The 16,604-nt window shown below is 40.4% G+C and overlaps 1 protein-coding gene across 1 annotated transcript in view; it reads left to right on the forward strand.

The window, feature by feature from the left end:
• The window catches only part of LOC122681724 (S-acyl fatty acid synthase thioesterase, medium chain-like), a 32,609-nt gene that overhangs the window by 4,564 nt on the left and 11,441 nt on the right, over positions 1-16,604 (forward strand). Inside the window, exons 2-3 of the mRNA XM_043884155.1 lie at positions 2,936-3,101; positions 7,257-7,387. Coding sequence (XP_043740090.1) covers positions 3,070-3,101; positions 7,257-7,387 — 163 coding nt within the window. The 5' untranslated portion in view covers positions 2,936-3,069. The remainder of the gene's footprint in view (positions 1-2,935; positions 3,102-7,256; positions 7,388-16,604) is intronic.

Below are 16,604 nucleotides of genomic sequence, written 5' to 3' on the forward strand. Positions count from 1 at the left end.
AATATGTGTGTATCTTTCTTACAGCCTTGATTGTTACAGGAGTCCTTCTGCTATTTTCCAGTTAGCTTTCAATAGGAATTTTTCCGCATCTGGATTTTGATGTTGTTGTTTATTTGGGTTTTTTTTTTTTTTTTTGGCCATGCTATGCAACTTGCTAAACTGAAAACTAGCAATTTTCAACAGTGTAGGAGGTGCCCTTTTCTCCATACCCTCTCTAGCATTGATTGATTGTGGCTTTTTTGATGATAGCCATTCTGTCTGGTGTGAGGTGATATCTCATTGTAGTTTTGATTTGCATTTCTCTAATACTTAGTGATCTTGAATGTCTTTTCATGTGCTATTGGCCATCTGTATATCTTCTCTGGAGAAATGTCTTCTATTTATGCTTTCTCCTCATTTTTTGAGTAGGTTATTTCTTTTGAGGCTGTTAAGTGTCATGAGCTGTTTGCAAATTTTGGAGACTAATCCCTTATTGGTTGCATCATTTGCAAATACTTTCTCCCAATCTGTTGGTTGTTTTTCCATTTTGTTTATTGTTTGCTTTGCTGTGCAAAAGCTTTTAAGTAGACCCTATTTGTTTATTTTTGTTTTTATTTCCATTATTCTGGAAGACGAGTCAAAAAAGATGTTGCTACACTTTATGTCAGAGTGTTTTTCCTATGTTTTCCTCCAGGAGTTTTATAGTGTTCAGTCTCACATTTAGGCCTTGAATCCATTTTGAGCATAGTTTTGTGTATGGAGTTAAAGAATGATCTAGTGTCATTTTTTTACATGTAGCTGTCCAGTTTTCCCAGCACCATTTATTGCAGAGACCATCTTTCCAACATTGTGTAGACTTGGGGGGAGGTGAGTTTTACATCCTTCTGCTCCAGGTTTTGATCTCTTTCAAGTCTGATTCTTCTGATTTTCCCTGCCTTGAGAGTTGTTCTGAAAATCCCAATTTAGCAATTTTTCTTTTAGCACTTGAAGAGATTAGTGCTAGCTTTCCACTCTGCTGTTCCTTCCAGATTATAGTCCATCCCCTCATCCTCTGGGCTTTTAATATTTGCCCTTTGTCTTTGTTTTCCAGTTTCATCATTACATACATTTTTTTCTTTTTAGTCTATTCTGCTCAGAATGTGCTGGGCATCTTTACTCTTCGGACTGGTATAATGTATCAGTTGTGGGAAAATCTAAGCCACTGTCTCCTGAATATTGTCCCTACCTCATCCCTCTCTTCTCTCCTCCAGGATTTCAATCAAATAGACACTTCTATTGTTTTTTTCTTGAGGACAGAGTCACTATCACTTTTATCTGAGGATAACTCCAAATGTTGAGAAATGACCCAGGACTTCAGTGATATCTATTGAAATAAAATGTCAACTGAGTAAATTGACATTTACTCGATTGACATGTCAAAAAAAAAGTCTATTGAGTAAATTTTTAATTTTTATTTATTTTTGATTACGATGGGTCTTTGTTGCTGTGCGCAGGCTACTCTCTAGTTGTGGTGCATGGGCTTCTTGTTGTGGTGCTTTCTGTTGTTGTGGAGCAGACTCTAGCGTGTGCAGGCTTTGGCACCGGTGGCACACAGGCTTAGCTGCTCTGTGGCATGTGGGATCTTCCTGGACCAGAGACTGAACCCATGTCCCCTGTATTTGTAGGCAAATTCTCAACCACTGGACCACCAGGGAAGACCTATTAAGTAAAAGTAAACACTTCTCCTGCCTATAATGTGCCAAGTCAAAAATAAGATGATATCAGAAAGAAGAATAGGTTTTACTTATTTCTATTAAAAACAGCTGGTGGAATTTAGCCTCATTTTACTGCCGTTCTGTAGCCCTCAGTAACAGCCTTCAGTCATAAACACAAAAAATATGCATCCAACCTCTGATTGCCAATTTTTCTTGGTAGACAAAGCCGTCTCTTCTGGCATTTTATGTCCTTACTTAAGGAGTCAGTGGAATCCTAATGAATCATACAGGTGGGGTGTTTTTTGAGAATTTGTAATTTCTCCAGGCCATTCTTACTAAGAAAACAACCTGAGTGACAAGCTGATCCCCGCCTCCAGGAACTCTCTTCCCCTAGTTAAGCAGGTCTTTCAGTTCCTCCAGGTGCTCTGCACTGCACTATAAGAAGTCAGCACACTGAGAGATCAGCCTGGTCTCCGGGGAACACTCCTGAGGCTCACAGCTGAGTGATCCAGGGCCTTGACATGATTCAAGGAGCTTCTAGGAAGTAAAAGGATAAAGTCCACTGGGGGGGGTAATTATTCTTCCTTTCTTTTCTGAATATTTGTAGCTTGCAGAGTTGGAAGTTTGATATTTCATTTTTTATTTATTTGTTTATTTTTGGTTGCACTGGTCTTCATTGCTGTGTGTGCGATTTTTTTAGTTGCAGTGAGTGGGGGCTACTCTTTGTTGCGGTGCATGGGCTTCTTGTTGCAGTGGCCTCTCTTGTTGGGGAGCACACGGGCTCAGTAGTTGTGGGGCATGGGCTTAGATGCTCCATGGCAGATAGAATCTTTCCAGACCAGGGGTTGAACCCATGTCCCCTGCTTTGGAAGTGGTTTCTTAGCCACTGAGCTAGCAGGGACGTCCCAGAAGTTTGGTATTAGCAGTAAAGTTTTTCTAAGACCTCCTAATTCTTCCTTAAGTTTTAAAATTTTGTAAATATCTAGAAAATGAAGACACCAATATTTTAAACTCAAACCTCTCCTCAGACCCCAATTTTCTAGTCAGTATTGAGTGTTCTTGGTTTGATTTGGCTGCAGGGCATTTACTAGCTAGAGTTTTAGAAATGTTGCATCTTTGTCTTTCTCTGTCCTAGCCAGGGGTTCAGCTAATGGAAACACTTACTGATGATTGAATGTGAGCTGAGGCAGGCGACTCCAACATAACATCTGTCATGTTGCTTCTAATCCATTTCTTCTCTTTTTTTTCTTTTTTTCAAATAGGGCTTGGAGCAATAATCAACAGATTTCAAAGTGTGCTCGAGGCTGATCAGAGGTTTTATATCCAAAGAGGTATTGAATTTGGCACTGGCCAGAAAGTTCCTGAGAGCAGCAATTTTGTACCATTTCCTCAACAAATGGAGAGCAGAGACAAAGCTGAGACAATCAGGTATGTCACTGTGTGCAGTCTGGGTTTTTCCAATCCCAGGTGCTCTAATACTCTGCCTCTGGAGGTTGCCCTTTTACATGGGAAGGGGCTTCTCAGAGAGACCTCATTTGATGGCCATTCTCCCTAGTGCAAGGTATTTGTGTTTTTGCCACACCATGTGGGATCCTAGTTTCCCCAACAAGGGACCGAACCCTGCACTGGAAGTGCAGAGTCTTAACCACTGGACCGCTAGGGAAGTCCTGTAAGGTATAGTAAATGGTACCAACTACTCACTGTGTAAAATGGTACTGACTTGGTGGTGAGCTTAATGTGAAACTGTAAATCCATGACTTGGCTACAAATGTGAAAGTAAGATTCCATTTACATCCAGAAGTAGAGTAGACGTCTGTGTCCCTGGCTCTGTCATCTGAAGCCTCCCAGGTATGCTATCCACTCCCTGCCACTTATGGGTCCACTTGTTGCTTGTTGATGCTGAGAAAACAAGAAGAAGGATAAAGTGGGGAAATAGCTCTTAGGATAAACAGGACTTGTGTTCTAATTCCTGACTTGTCACTGGCCGGGTGACCCTGGGCGAGTAACCTAACGTCTCTTGACCTCAATTTCTCCAACTGTCAAACCAGGATTAATAGAAAACATTCATTTTTGTTTTGTGGGTTCCTAAAACCATGCTGAGTATTTTTGAGACATTTAATCAAAGTGTAAGGAAGACGCTATGATTGTCCTCATTTTATAGATGAGGACATTGAGATTTTCAGTCACTCAGGTCATTTTCCTAATGTCGTATCAACGGGTTTGAATTCAGATCTCTTTGTTTCCACAGCCTTAGTCACTAGGCTGTTGAAAGTGAAAGTCGCTCAGTCGTGTCTGACTCTTTGTGACCCCATGGACTACAGAGTCCATGGAATTCTCTAGGCCAGAATACTGGAGTGGGTAGCCTTCCCCATCTCTAGGGGATCTTCCCAACCCAGCGATCGAACCCAGGTCTCTCACATTGTGAGAGGATTCTTTACCAGCTGAGCTACAAGGGAAGCCCAAGAATACTGGAGTGAGCCTATCCCTTCTCCAGCAGGTCTTCCCCACTCAGGAATCAAACCTGGGTCTCCTGTATTGCAGGTGGATTCTTTACCAACTGAGCTATCAGGCTGTTGATAGTGGGTTAAATGATTGCTCTAATACCTCTCAACTCTAAAGTCTTAGAATTTTATGATTTAACCGAAACCAAAACTGAAGAAGGGGAAGACAAAGAGAAGGCAAGTGCAGGCAGAAGGCTTCCACCCAGAGGATTGGCTTGGGAAGGTTAGCTTTTCTTGGTCTGCGTCTGTTTTTCTCAGGAGACACAGGAGATTGGACGGAGGCAGAGGACAGGCAAGAGCCCAAGAATGAGAATGTTCTGCTAACTGTCCAGGCTTCACAGCAATGAGCAATACCCTCCCAGGCACTACCTTCTTGTGAGATCTTCACCGTGGGTTTGCTGTGGAGGGTAGGCACCCCATCAATGTGGGTTCTGAGGACCCACTGCGACACTGGCCCGGCTCTAAATAAGTGAAGAGCAGCTCCTACCCCCACCCCCAAGGCAAAGAAAGGTGGTTTTATCTTGAAACTAATGATCAAACGGTTTCGCTGGTGGCTCAGTGGTAAAGAATCTGACTGCCAACACAGGAGACACAGGTTTGATCCCTGGGTGGGGAAGATCTCCAGGAGAAGGAAATGGTAACCCAGTATTCTTGCCTGAGAAATCCCATGGCCAGAGGAGTCTGGAGGGCTATAGCCCACGGGGTTGCAGAGTTGGAAATGACTTAGCAACTAAAAAAAACAGCAATGATCAAAGTGTCTAAACCTAATTTTGTGTTTATGGCTTTGTATTGTTTTCCTTATAGAACTCCTGTAATCAGCAGAACTACTTCTGCTGATTACATAGTCTTCAGGTATGGCAAGGCTATACTTATTCTGATATTTTTGTTCATGAGAATGCAAGTCATTGAAATAGACTGAAGTAGGGCTCCTTGGCTTTAAAAAATATGGACTTGTTTTAAAGTAATGTTGAATTCAAGTCATTTTTCTAGACTCTTCAATAGCTTCCAGAAATAAGATTCAGAAAACTCACCCATTAGCTATGCAGTTTTTACCAAACTGTGGAAGGCACTATGGAAGGTTTTGTACTCCTTTAAAAAATGACTCTAGTGTTTTTCCAGTAAATGGTTGATAGCTATGAAGCTCTTATTTAGGGCTGATCCATGGTCAGTGAGTTTGCTGATAATCATTTCAGTTCAGTTCAGTCGCTCAGTCGTGTCCGACTCTTTGCGATCCCATGAACTGCAGCACACCAGGCCTCCCTGTCCATCACCAACTCCCGGAGTCCACCCAAACCCATGTCCATCGAGTCGATGATGCCATCCAACCATCTCATCCTCTGTCATCCCCTTCTCCTCCTGCCCTCAAACTTGCCCAGCATCAGGGTCTTTTCAAATGAGCCAGCTCTTCGCATCAGGTGGCCAAAGTATTGGAGTTTCAGCTTCAACATCAGTCCTTCCAATGAACACTCAGGATTGATCTCCTTTAGTTAGAAGGAATGTAGCCTCAAGTACAAAATGTCCCTCTTCAAAAGAAAACATTAAAATTACCCCTTTGAGGGGACTTCCCTGACCATCCAGTAGTTAAGACACTGCCTTCCAGTGCAGTGGGCCTGATCCCTGGTCAGGGAGCTAAGATCCCACATGTCCCATGGCTGCCAAAAAACCAAAACATAAAAAGCATACTGTAACAAGTTCAATCAAGACTTTAAAAATGGCCCACATTAAAAAACCTTTAAAAAAAAATGCCCTTTTTTCTCTTTAAATTAGCTATTATTAACATAAATGCCCTAATACAAGCCAAGGAGTTTTTCTCCATAAGTTATTCTTCCCCCCAAGAAAGGTTTTAACTTATGCTTAAGTTTGTGTAAAGTTTCTCATAATTAGTAGCGTTCTATTATTTTTATCATGAAAACCAAAATCCTCTTTAAGGAATACATGTAAACCTGACAAAATCTCAATCATTGTTAGTTTTGGATGCTTGTAGAGATCAACTGGGGGTGCGTCCCTGGTAGTTCAGCTAGTAAAGAATCCACCTGCAATGCAGGAGACCCTGGTTCAATTCCTGGGTTGGGAAGATCCCCTGGAGGAGGGATAGGCTGCCCACTCCAGTATTCTTGGGCTTCTCTGGTGGCTCAGCTGGTAAAGAACCCACCTGCAATGCAGGAGACCTGGGTTCAGTCCCTGAGTTGGGAAGATCCCCTGGAGGAGGGCATGGCAACCCACTCCAGTATTCTTGCCTGGAAAATCCCCATGGACAGAGGAGCTTGGAGGGTGACAGTCCATGGGGTCACAAAGAGTCAGACATGACTGAGTGACTAAGCACAACACAGCACAGAGATCAACTGACTAAATGGGAACTTAAAAAAGAGAGAGGCAAGAGAGATTTAATCATGATAGTAGGGTTGATTATCTCACATTTGGCAAGACTATATAACTTTGTAAATAATTTAATGATCAATGTGAAGACTTTACAGGAAGTGTTTAAATTATGGATGATGCAAACGTATATATATTGAATGTTTTGTACATATATTTATATTGAATATATATATATTGAATTTTTTAAAAAGCAATTATCTGGAATACTAGGTGGAAGGATAGTTGGACACTGTGGTGAAATTTCCAATGATTATATGCAGATACAAAAAGGTGTATTTAATTAACACTCAGAAGGGAGTGAAAATTACATGCTTTGGAAAACTTACAGATGACCTGAAATCATGAAGACATTGAGATAAAACTGTGTAGATACAAGTATTCCCTGAATTGGGAAAAAGGTGATTTCTAAATGAGCATGTCTATCCCTTTTAAATGTGCATATGAAATGTATTTCCTAAATATTACATATAGATACTTGACTATTTCACTTACATCTATCAAAGTTTATATATACTAACTGTTAAAAATGAATCCACGAAAAATTTTTTTGGCTGTTCTTGTTGGGAAAAAAAAAAGGTGATCCCTTTATATATGAATACAGTCTCCTTATAATGAATAAAAATTTCTGTTAAAACACACCTAAATCAGTTAGGACAGGTGGACTTACTTTACATCATGTTAAATATTTGAATTTTCTCCCTAGGAATGAAAAAGTTGTGAACTGCTTATACCAGAATCGTAATGCACTTTTTAGGCTGGTTTGCTTTCCTTGGGGAGGAGGTGGCTCCAATTTCTTTGCCAAATGGGGCCAAGATATTCCTAATTCCGTGGAAGGTATGTGAACTTTTACAGCAATTTGCACGGTCAGATAACATGCACATACAAACAATACAGATTTCCTTACTGGGGGATAGTTAATATTAATAGACACTCAAGATTGCTCTTCAATAAGAGCAATTTTGTCATTTTTCTACTTCCAGAGTAAGAAATTCTGCTATCTTCTGTTACCAAATTAAACATGTTATACCATTTGTTAAGGCCAATAGGTCACTGAGATTCTGTTCAGACTCTGTTCAACTTTTTTACGCCCCTTGTCTCTCTGTCTATTACCCTGTCTGTCTTAGGAATTTTCTTTCTTTCCTTTTTTATTGTTGTTGTTTAGTCTCTAAGTCATGTCTGACTCTTTTGCGATTCCATGGACTGCAGCCCATCAGCCTCTGTCCATGGGATTACCCAGGCAAGAATACTGAAATAGATTGCTATTTCCTTCTCCAAAAGATCTTCCTGACCCAGAGATCGAACCCGCGTCTCATGCATTGGCAAGTGGATTCTTTACCACTGAGCCACCTGGAAAGCCCCTGTCCCAGGTACTTTCTTATTGGTGGACTGTGAACTTGAATTTTTTTTCTCACAGCAGCATGAAAGTGAATTAAACACCACTCTTCTTTTAAGTCATTTTCTGATTATATTTTCTTATTCCCGGACATGGGTAGCTTAAGATAAGTCAAAAGCCTTGAGGGACAAAACACTGTACCTCTTACCTCTCTGAAACTGTAAGTCGCTCAGTTGTGTCCAACTCTTTGGGACCCCCATGGACTGTAGTCTGCCAGGTTCCTCTGTTTATGAGATTCTTTAGGTGAGAATACTGGAGTGGGTTGCCGTTTTCTTCTCCAGGGGATCTTCCTCACCCAGGGATCAGACCCAGATCTCCTACCTTGCAATAGATGGTTTATAGTCTAACCCACCACGGAAGTCCCTTATATCTGAGGTCACAGCATCTAATTCTTGGCTGACGTTACAGCACTGTTTTACAGCACTGTTTTCCAGCTTTTGGCTCAGCTGGTAGAGAATCCACCTGCAATGCAGGAGACCTGGGTTCAATCGCTGGGTTGGGAAGATCCCCTGGAGAAGGGAAAGGCTACCCACTCCAGTATTCTGGCCTGGAGAATTCCATGGATCATATAGTCCATGGGGTTGCAAAGAGTCAGACACGACTGAGCGACTTGCACTTTTCCAACTTTTCCCTCTCTAGCCCTGTGGGAATATATACAGTGCTGCTGACTTCTTGGCCTCTTAAAAGTAAAGCAATTATATTCTAACAGAAACTTAAAAAGAAAAAGTAGACCTCCACCTGCAGTCTAGAACTTGCAACCTGTACCAGGTAATTGACATATCTCTACAGCAGGAAAGAGGCTGGAGAAATTGCACTTCACTTCTCCAGAGTTTTCCTCTCTTCAGGGAGGTCCAGGTTGCCCCAGCAGTTCAATGATGCCTTCAAACAGGTACTGTGCGTGCGTGTTATTCAGCTTCCCTACCTGTTCAATGAGAGGATTTTTCTGCTGTAAGACATTAAAAAAATTTTTTTATTGGATTATAGTTGATTTACAATGCTGTGTTAGTTTCAGGTGTGTAGCAAAGGGACTCAGTTATACCTATATGGACTCTTTTCTTTTTTTATAGACTCTTTTCACATATAGGCTATTACAGAGTATTGAGTAGAGGTCTCCGTGCTATACAGCAGGTTCTTATTAGTTACTTATTTTATATTTAGTAGTGTATACATGTCAACCCCAGTCTCCCAGTTTATAGCCCTCTTATCCCTTGGTAAGTTTATTTTTTCCATCTGTGACTCCACATCTGTCTTGTAAATAAGTTCATTTATAGTTTTTTAGATTTCACATATAAGCAATACCATATATTTGTCTTCCTGTGTCTGACTTCACTCAGAGATTGTCATCTCCCCTACCAGGGAAGACGACAATCTCTGAGTGAAGTGTCTCAAGTAAGTAAGCGTTATCCTCACTAGAGATGACACTCTCTAGGTCCTAGATCCTGGAAAGTTGGTTCAATAGCGTAGTCTAAGAAACCATCAAGTATCAATTACTACTGCCTTTTCAATACTACTTTTTGAAATATTTGCTTCAGATTTTATTTTTACTTTTGATTAAGATCTCTGTTAATCTTTTAAAAATACAACTATTTTTTAAAATGGTTTAGATTTATGGAAAAGTTGCAAAGTTGTTCTCAACTATGCCTCACCCAGTTTCCTCAATTATCTTCAACACACAGTTTCATGTCATTATATTTCAGGGACATTTACATGGATTATAATTTCAAATATTAGTTCTTTACCAGTATTTTAGTTTGTTTACCTTTCTTGAGAGTCACCATTTGTTCCTGTGTTGGAACACTTTCTGACTTTTGTGATTATCACCTTCTTTTGGGCTCTTTTCCTTTTTTCTTTGTTTTCTTATTCCCAGCTCTTTTATTCCTGTCCTCCATATCCATTTAAATACATTGCATCTATTACCTCGCAGACAACATTCAGTCATTTTAAAAATAATTTTTGTCCCTTTAATCAATTTCTTTCCAGTATTCTGTCACCCCTTTGTGCAACTGTCTGACTATTTCTGTTCAGGATTTTCAATTTCTGAGTTATAGTGTTTTTTCATGTCTGCAATTTCTCATTTGAATTTATATTAGAGTTTTGTGTTGTTTGCTTTGCTTTGTGAGCTTTTTAAAAAGCATCTTCAATCATTAGCTGAAAAAGTTTGACTCTTACTTTGTTTTGTGTGTTATGCTTCTACTCATGATGAAGTATGTTGGATTTTCCTGACCCACAAAAACAGGTCATTCTGGAACTTTGAGATGTTTTGAGGAATAAACTCATGTTCTTAAACAGTGGGACTCATACACTACATTTTTGTAAGGAGGGGATGAGGAAGGAAATGAACTTACATTTAACATATGCATAAAATACCTTTCAAGGCTTATATTAATAATTGATACCTTTGATTGCCCTTAGCAGCAGCAGCTGGATAACTAGGTGGCTAAGAGCAAGATTTGGAGAGATTCTTGCATTGCAAGCCTTTTTGTACCTCTTGAATATTGAACCATGTATGAGTTTAAACTACCCCAGAAATTTAAAAATAAAAAAAAAAAAAAAAATCCTGTATGAAAAAACGAAAAACCACCCAGGTCATTCAGCAGGGGGTGCTGCTGCTGCTGCTAAGTCGCTTCTGTCTGTGCAACCCCATAGACGGCAGCCCACCAGGCTCCCCCGTCCCTGGGATTCTCCAGGCAAAAACACTGGAGTGGGTTGCCATTTCCTTCTCCAATGCACGAAAGTGAAAAGTGAAAGTGAAGTCTCTCAGTCGTGTCCGACTCTTCGCGACCCCATGGACTGCAGCCTACCAGGCTCCTCCGTCCATGGGATTCTCCAGGCAAGAGTACTGGAGTGGGGTGCCATTGCCTTCTCCGTCAGCAGGGGGTAGCCCGAGGCAATTAGTTGCTTACTCTGTTTATTAGTTCAAGGGTGCCCTCTTCTGTCACTATAAGTGAAGTGCAGTTTATAAATAAAGGACACTGTGGAGTTGGGGGGGGTTCATTCTTCTGATTCTTTGATGCTACCTGGCATCTGTGGGGCTCTTATCTTCAGTCACTTCCTTCTTTATTTTTGCCATCAGGCCTCCAAGGGATGTTCCTCCCTTTCCAAGGTGCCTTTCTCAGCCACTACAACTCTGCTCCCTCATGCTTTCCAAGCCCCTTTCTCTCCATTTCCAGGTACCAACACTCTGCCATGGAGGTCTCCCCAAAACCCATGCACTAGAAGAAGAGAGCCCTGTTACTAATATATAAATATATTTTACAAATTATTGAAGGTAATTTCGTATGAGGTTTTCAATCAACAGTTGACAGTCTAAGATAGATATTTCACATATTTTTCTGACTTTATATAAATGTAACATACTGTAAATGTTCCTCTGAAGCTTGCTTTTTTCCCCTCTGTTTTTCTGAGATTCATCCCTTGAATATGTGACTCTCTACTTCACTGACTTTTAACTAGTATATATTATTCCACTGTGTGACTATATGTGTCTAGTCTTCTCTTTGTAGGTATTAAGGTCTTTTTCTGCTATGTGTAATAACTTCTGTGAGCAGTCTCATATACAGTTGACCTTTAAATAGTGCAGGGGTTAGGGATGCTGAACCTCTACACAGTTGAGAATCCATGTATAATGAGTAGTTGGCCCTCTGTTTTCAGGGTTCAGCATCTGTGGAATTAACCAGCTGCATTTCTTGTAGTACTGTATACTTACTATTGAAAAAAAATCTGCATATAAGTGGACTCTCCCAGTTCAAACTCTTGTTGTTCAAGGGGCAACTGTATGTGTTCATGCATGCATGGGTAAAAGTCTATACTTAAAGGTGGAATTTCTGGGTATTGGAATAGGAATGTCTCTACTTCAAACTGTCCTCCAAAGGAACTGCAAAGATTTATACTGCCAAAGCAGCACATGAAAATTCGAATCCCTTTATACCCTTGACAACACTGTTATTGCCAAGACTTTAAATTTTTTGCCAATCTGTGCATGAAATTATTCTGATTTTGTTCTATTATTTCCAATGTTATTGAGATGTAAATGACTGAAGAAGCTTGGGGCTTCCTAGGTGGCACAGTGGTAAAGAATCCATCTGCTAAGGCAGGAAACGCAAGAGACGCAGGTTCAATCCCTGGATTGGGAAGATCCCTTGGAGGAGGAAATGGCAACTCGCTCCAATACTCTTGCCTAAAAAATTCCATGGACAGTGGAGCCTGGCGGGCTACAGTCCATGGGGTTGAAAGAGTCATCATGACTGAGTGACTGAGCGCACTCACACACACACACATGCCTGCACATGGTGAATAAGTTTAAGCTGAACCACATAGCTTGACATGTATGTATTGTGAAATGATCATCATGTATGTTTAGTTAACATCTATCCTCTTAAATAGTTTCAGTTATCTTTCCTGTGATAATTTTTTGGATCTATTCTCTTAGCAATTTTCAAATATGCAATACAATATTGTTAACTATAGTCACCATGTGGTACATTATATCCCTAGAATGTATTCATAGTAATCAAAATAGTATCCTTTGGCATAAAAACAGACACACAGGCAAATGCAATAGAATTGAAAGTCCAGAGATAACCTCCCAAATACATAGTCAACAAACATTTGACGAGAGCGATATGAAAGTCGCTCAGTTTTGTTGGATGCTTTGCAACCCCAAGGACTGTACAGTCCATGGAATTCTCCCAGCCAGAATACTGGAGTGGGCTGCCATGCCCTCCTCCAGGGGGTCTTCCCAACGCAGGGATCGAACCCAGGTCTCCTGCATTGCAGGTGGATTCTTTACCAGCTGAGCCACCAGGAAAGCCCACAGAAAAGACAGTCTCTTCAATAAATGGTGCAGGGAAAGCTGGATATTCACAGAAGAATGAAACTAGACCACTCTCATCACTCACTCAAAAAATTAACTCAAAAAGAATTAAAGACTCAAACATAAGACCTGAAATTATAAATCTCCTAGAAGGAAACAAAGAAAAAGCTCCTTGACATTAATCTTGGTTACGATTTTTCAGAGATGACACCTACAGCCCAAACACAAAAGTAAGATAAATAAACAAGATGACTCCAAACTAAAAAGCTTCTGCACCACAAAAGAATCAGCAAAATGAAAAAGCAACCTACCAAATGGGAGAAAATATTTGCAAATAAAACCCCTAAGAAGGAGTTAATAGCTAAAACATATAAGGAACTCATACAACTCAATACCAAAAAACAATGATTTTAAAACTGAATAAACAGAGGAACTGAATAGATGTTTTCTGAAAGACAACTTACATGGCCAACAGGTACATGAAAAGATGCTCAACATCACTCATCATCAGGGAAATGCAAATCAAAACCACAAGGTATCACCTCACACCTGTTAAAATGCTGGTTCCCAAAATGACAAAAGCATTGATGAGGACACGGGGAAAAGGGAACCCTTGTGCACTGTTGGTAGGAATATGAATTAGTGAAGTTACTCTGGCAAACAGTATGGAAGTTCCTCAAAAAATTAAAAATAGAACTACCATGTGATCCAGCAATTCCACTTCTGGGTATATATTGAAAGAAACAAAACTGGTTATCTCAAAGAGATAGCTACACGTCCCATGTTCATTAGAGCATTACTTACAATAGCCAAGACATGGAAGCAACCTAAGTGTCCACTGATGGATGAATGATATAGAAAACGTGATATCTAGATAGACAGATAATGAAATAATAGTTAATACTGAGCTGAAAAGAAGGAAATCCTGCCATTTGCAACATCATGGATGGATCTTAAGGGCATTGTACTAAGTGAAATAAGTCAGACAGAGAAAGACAAATACTATATGGTATCACTTATATGTGGAATCTAAAAGAACAAATTCAGAGAACAGAAGTGATTGGAAGAAAGGGGTGAAGGTGGTCAAAAGGTACAACTTCCAATTACAAGATAAATTCCTCTGATTTTAAACGGAGCAATCCTTGCTATAGATGCGCCTGGGCGTTTTTCTTATGTATATATTCTTGCTGTTGCTCAGTCTCTCAGTTGTGTCCGACTCCTTGCCACCCCATGGACTCCTGCAGCAGGCCACCCTTCCCTGTCCTTCACAATCTCCTGGATTTTGCTCAAACTCATATTTCTATTTATGCTTCATTTCCTGTGAGTTTCTCATCAGATTCTTATGCTTACTTTTCCAATTGATTCTCTTCTTTTTATTGATGTCTAGAAATTCTTTACATATTTATGACCCTAATTTTTTAGGTAGTGGAGGTTAAAATGTCTTTCCCAGTCTATGCCATTTCTTTCTTCACATGTTGTCTTTTGATCCATGGAAGTCTTAAATTTTAATATAGTCAAGTTTATCTCTCTTAAAGTTTGCACTTCTTACGGCTTACTGTAAAAAGTATACCCTAACTGTCAGTCACCAAGTTATTTGCCAATATTTTCTTCTATCAATTTTTTTTTCCCAGTGGGTTTTGTCATACATTGATATGAATCATTTTGTCATATTCAAGCTAGAATTGACTTTTCTATATCATGTAAGAGCTAGGTTAATAATCAGCTGACTTGGTTATTCAGAGACCTACACTTTCCTTCCCACTGATTTTAAATGTCAACACAGTCAAAAAGTAAGTTCCCACACGTATGTCGTCTATCTCTAAGCTCTCTATTCTGTGCCATTGGTCTATTTGCCTTTCTCATAAATTTAAGGCACTTCAATGCCTTGTCCTTCTCAGCCACCCTGGAAACTTGGTGTCTTATATTCCTGATACAAGCCACAATGGTGTGATCACTCACCTAGAGTCCTGGACATCCTGGAATGCAAAGTCAAGTGGGCCTTAGGAAGCATCACTACAAACAAAGCTAGTGTAGGTGATGGAGTTCCTACTGAGCTGTTTCAAATCCTAAAAGATGATGATGTTAAAGTGCTATACTCAGTATGCCAGCAAATTTGGAAAACCCAGCAGTGGCTTCAGGACTGGAAAAGGTCAGTTTTCATGCCAATCCAAAACAAAGGGAATGCCAAAGAATGTTCAAACTACGCACAATTGCACTCATTTCACACGCTAGCAAAATAATGCTCGAAATTCTCCAAACTAGGCTTCAACAGCACATGAACCGAGAACTTCCAGATGTTCAAGCTGGATTTAGAAAAGGCAGAGACCAAATTGCCAACACCCGTTGGATCAAAGAAAAAGCAAGAGAATTCCAGGAAAACATCTGCTTCGTTGACTATGCTAAAGCCTTTGACTGTGTGGATAACAACAAATTGTGGAAAACTCTTAAGACATGCGAATACCAGACCATCTTACCTGCCTCCTGAGAAACCTGTATGCAGGTCAAGACACAACAGTTAGAAACAGACATGGAACAATGGACTGGTTCCAAATTGGGAAAGGAGTACATCAAGGCTGTATATTGCCACCCTGCTTATTTAACTTATATGCAGAGTACATCACGTGAAATGCCGGGCTGGACAAAGCACAATCTGGAATCAAGATTGCTGCGAGAAATATCAGTAAACTCAGATATGCAGATGACACCACCATTATGGCAGAAAGTGAAGAGGAACCTCATCAAGAACCTCTTGATGAAAGTGAAAGAGGAGAGTGAAAGAGCTGGCGTAAAACTCAACATTCAAAAAACAAAGATCATGGCATCCAGTCCCATCACATCATGGCAAATAGATGGGAAAACAATGGAAACAGTGACAGACTTTATTTTCCTGGTCTCCAAAATCACTGCAGATGGTGATTGCAGTCATGAAATTAAAAGAGGCTTGCTTCTTGGAAGAAAAGCTATGACCAACCTAGACAGCATATTAAAAAGCAGAGACATTACTTTGCTGACAAAGGTCGGTCTCTTCAAAGCTATGGTTTTTCCAGTAGTCATGTATGGATATGAGAGTTGGACCATAAAGAAAGCTGAGCTCTGAAGAATTGATGCTTTTGAACTGTGGTACTGGAGAAGATTCTTGAGAGTCCCTTGTTCTGCAAGGAGATCCAACCAATCAATCCTAAAGGAAATCAGTTCTGAATATTCATTGGAAGGACTGATGCTGAAGCTGAAACTCCAGTACTTTGGCCACCTGATGCAAAGAACTGATTCATTGGAAAAGACCCTGATGCTGGGGAAGATTGAAGGCAGGAGGAGAAGGGGATGACAGAGGATGAGATGGTTGGATGGCATGACCAACTCGATGGACACGAGTTTGAGCAAGCTCCGGGAGATGAAGGACAGGGAAGCCTGGTGTGCAGCAGTCCGTAGGGTCGCAAAGAGTTAGACACAACTAAGCGACTGAACAACAAGAAGCCATAGACAATCATTCTGTTAGCATAGGCTCATGACTGGAATTTTTATTTTTTTTATTTTTATTTTTTCCAGTTTTTTTTTTTTCATTTATTTTTATTAGTTGGAGGCTAATTACTTTACAATATTGTAGTGGTTTTTGCCATACATTGACATGAATCAGCCATGGATTTACATGTGTTCCCCATCCTGACCCCCCCCCTCCCACCTCCCTCCCCATCCCATCCCTCTGGGTCATCCCAGTGCACCAGCCCCGAGCACTTGTCTCATGCATCCAACCTGGACTGGCGATCTGTTTCACACTTGATAATATACATGTTTCGATGCTATTCTCTCAGATCATCCCACCCTCGCCTTCTCCCATAGAGTCCAAA

This window comes from Cervus elaphus, chromosome 23 (assembly GCF_910594005.1).
Source record: "Cervus elaphus chromosome 23, mCerEla1.1, whole genome shotgun sequence".
In the NCBI taxonomy this organism is placed as follows: domain Eukaryota; kingdom Metazoa; phylum Chordata; class Mammalia; order Artiodactyla; family Cervidae; genus Cervus; species Cervus elaphus.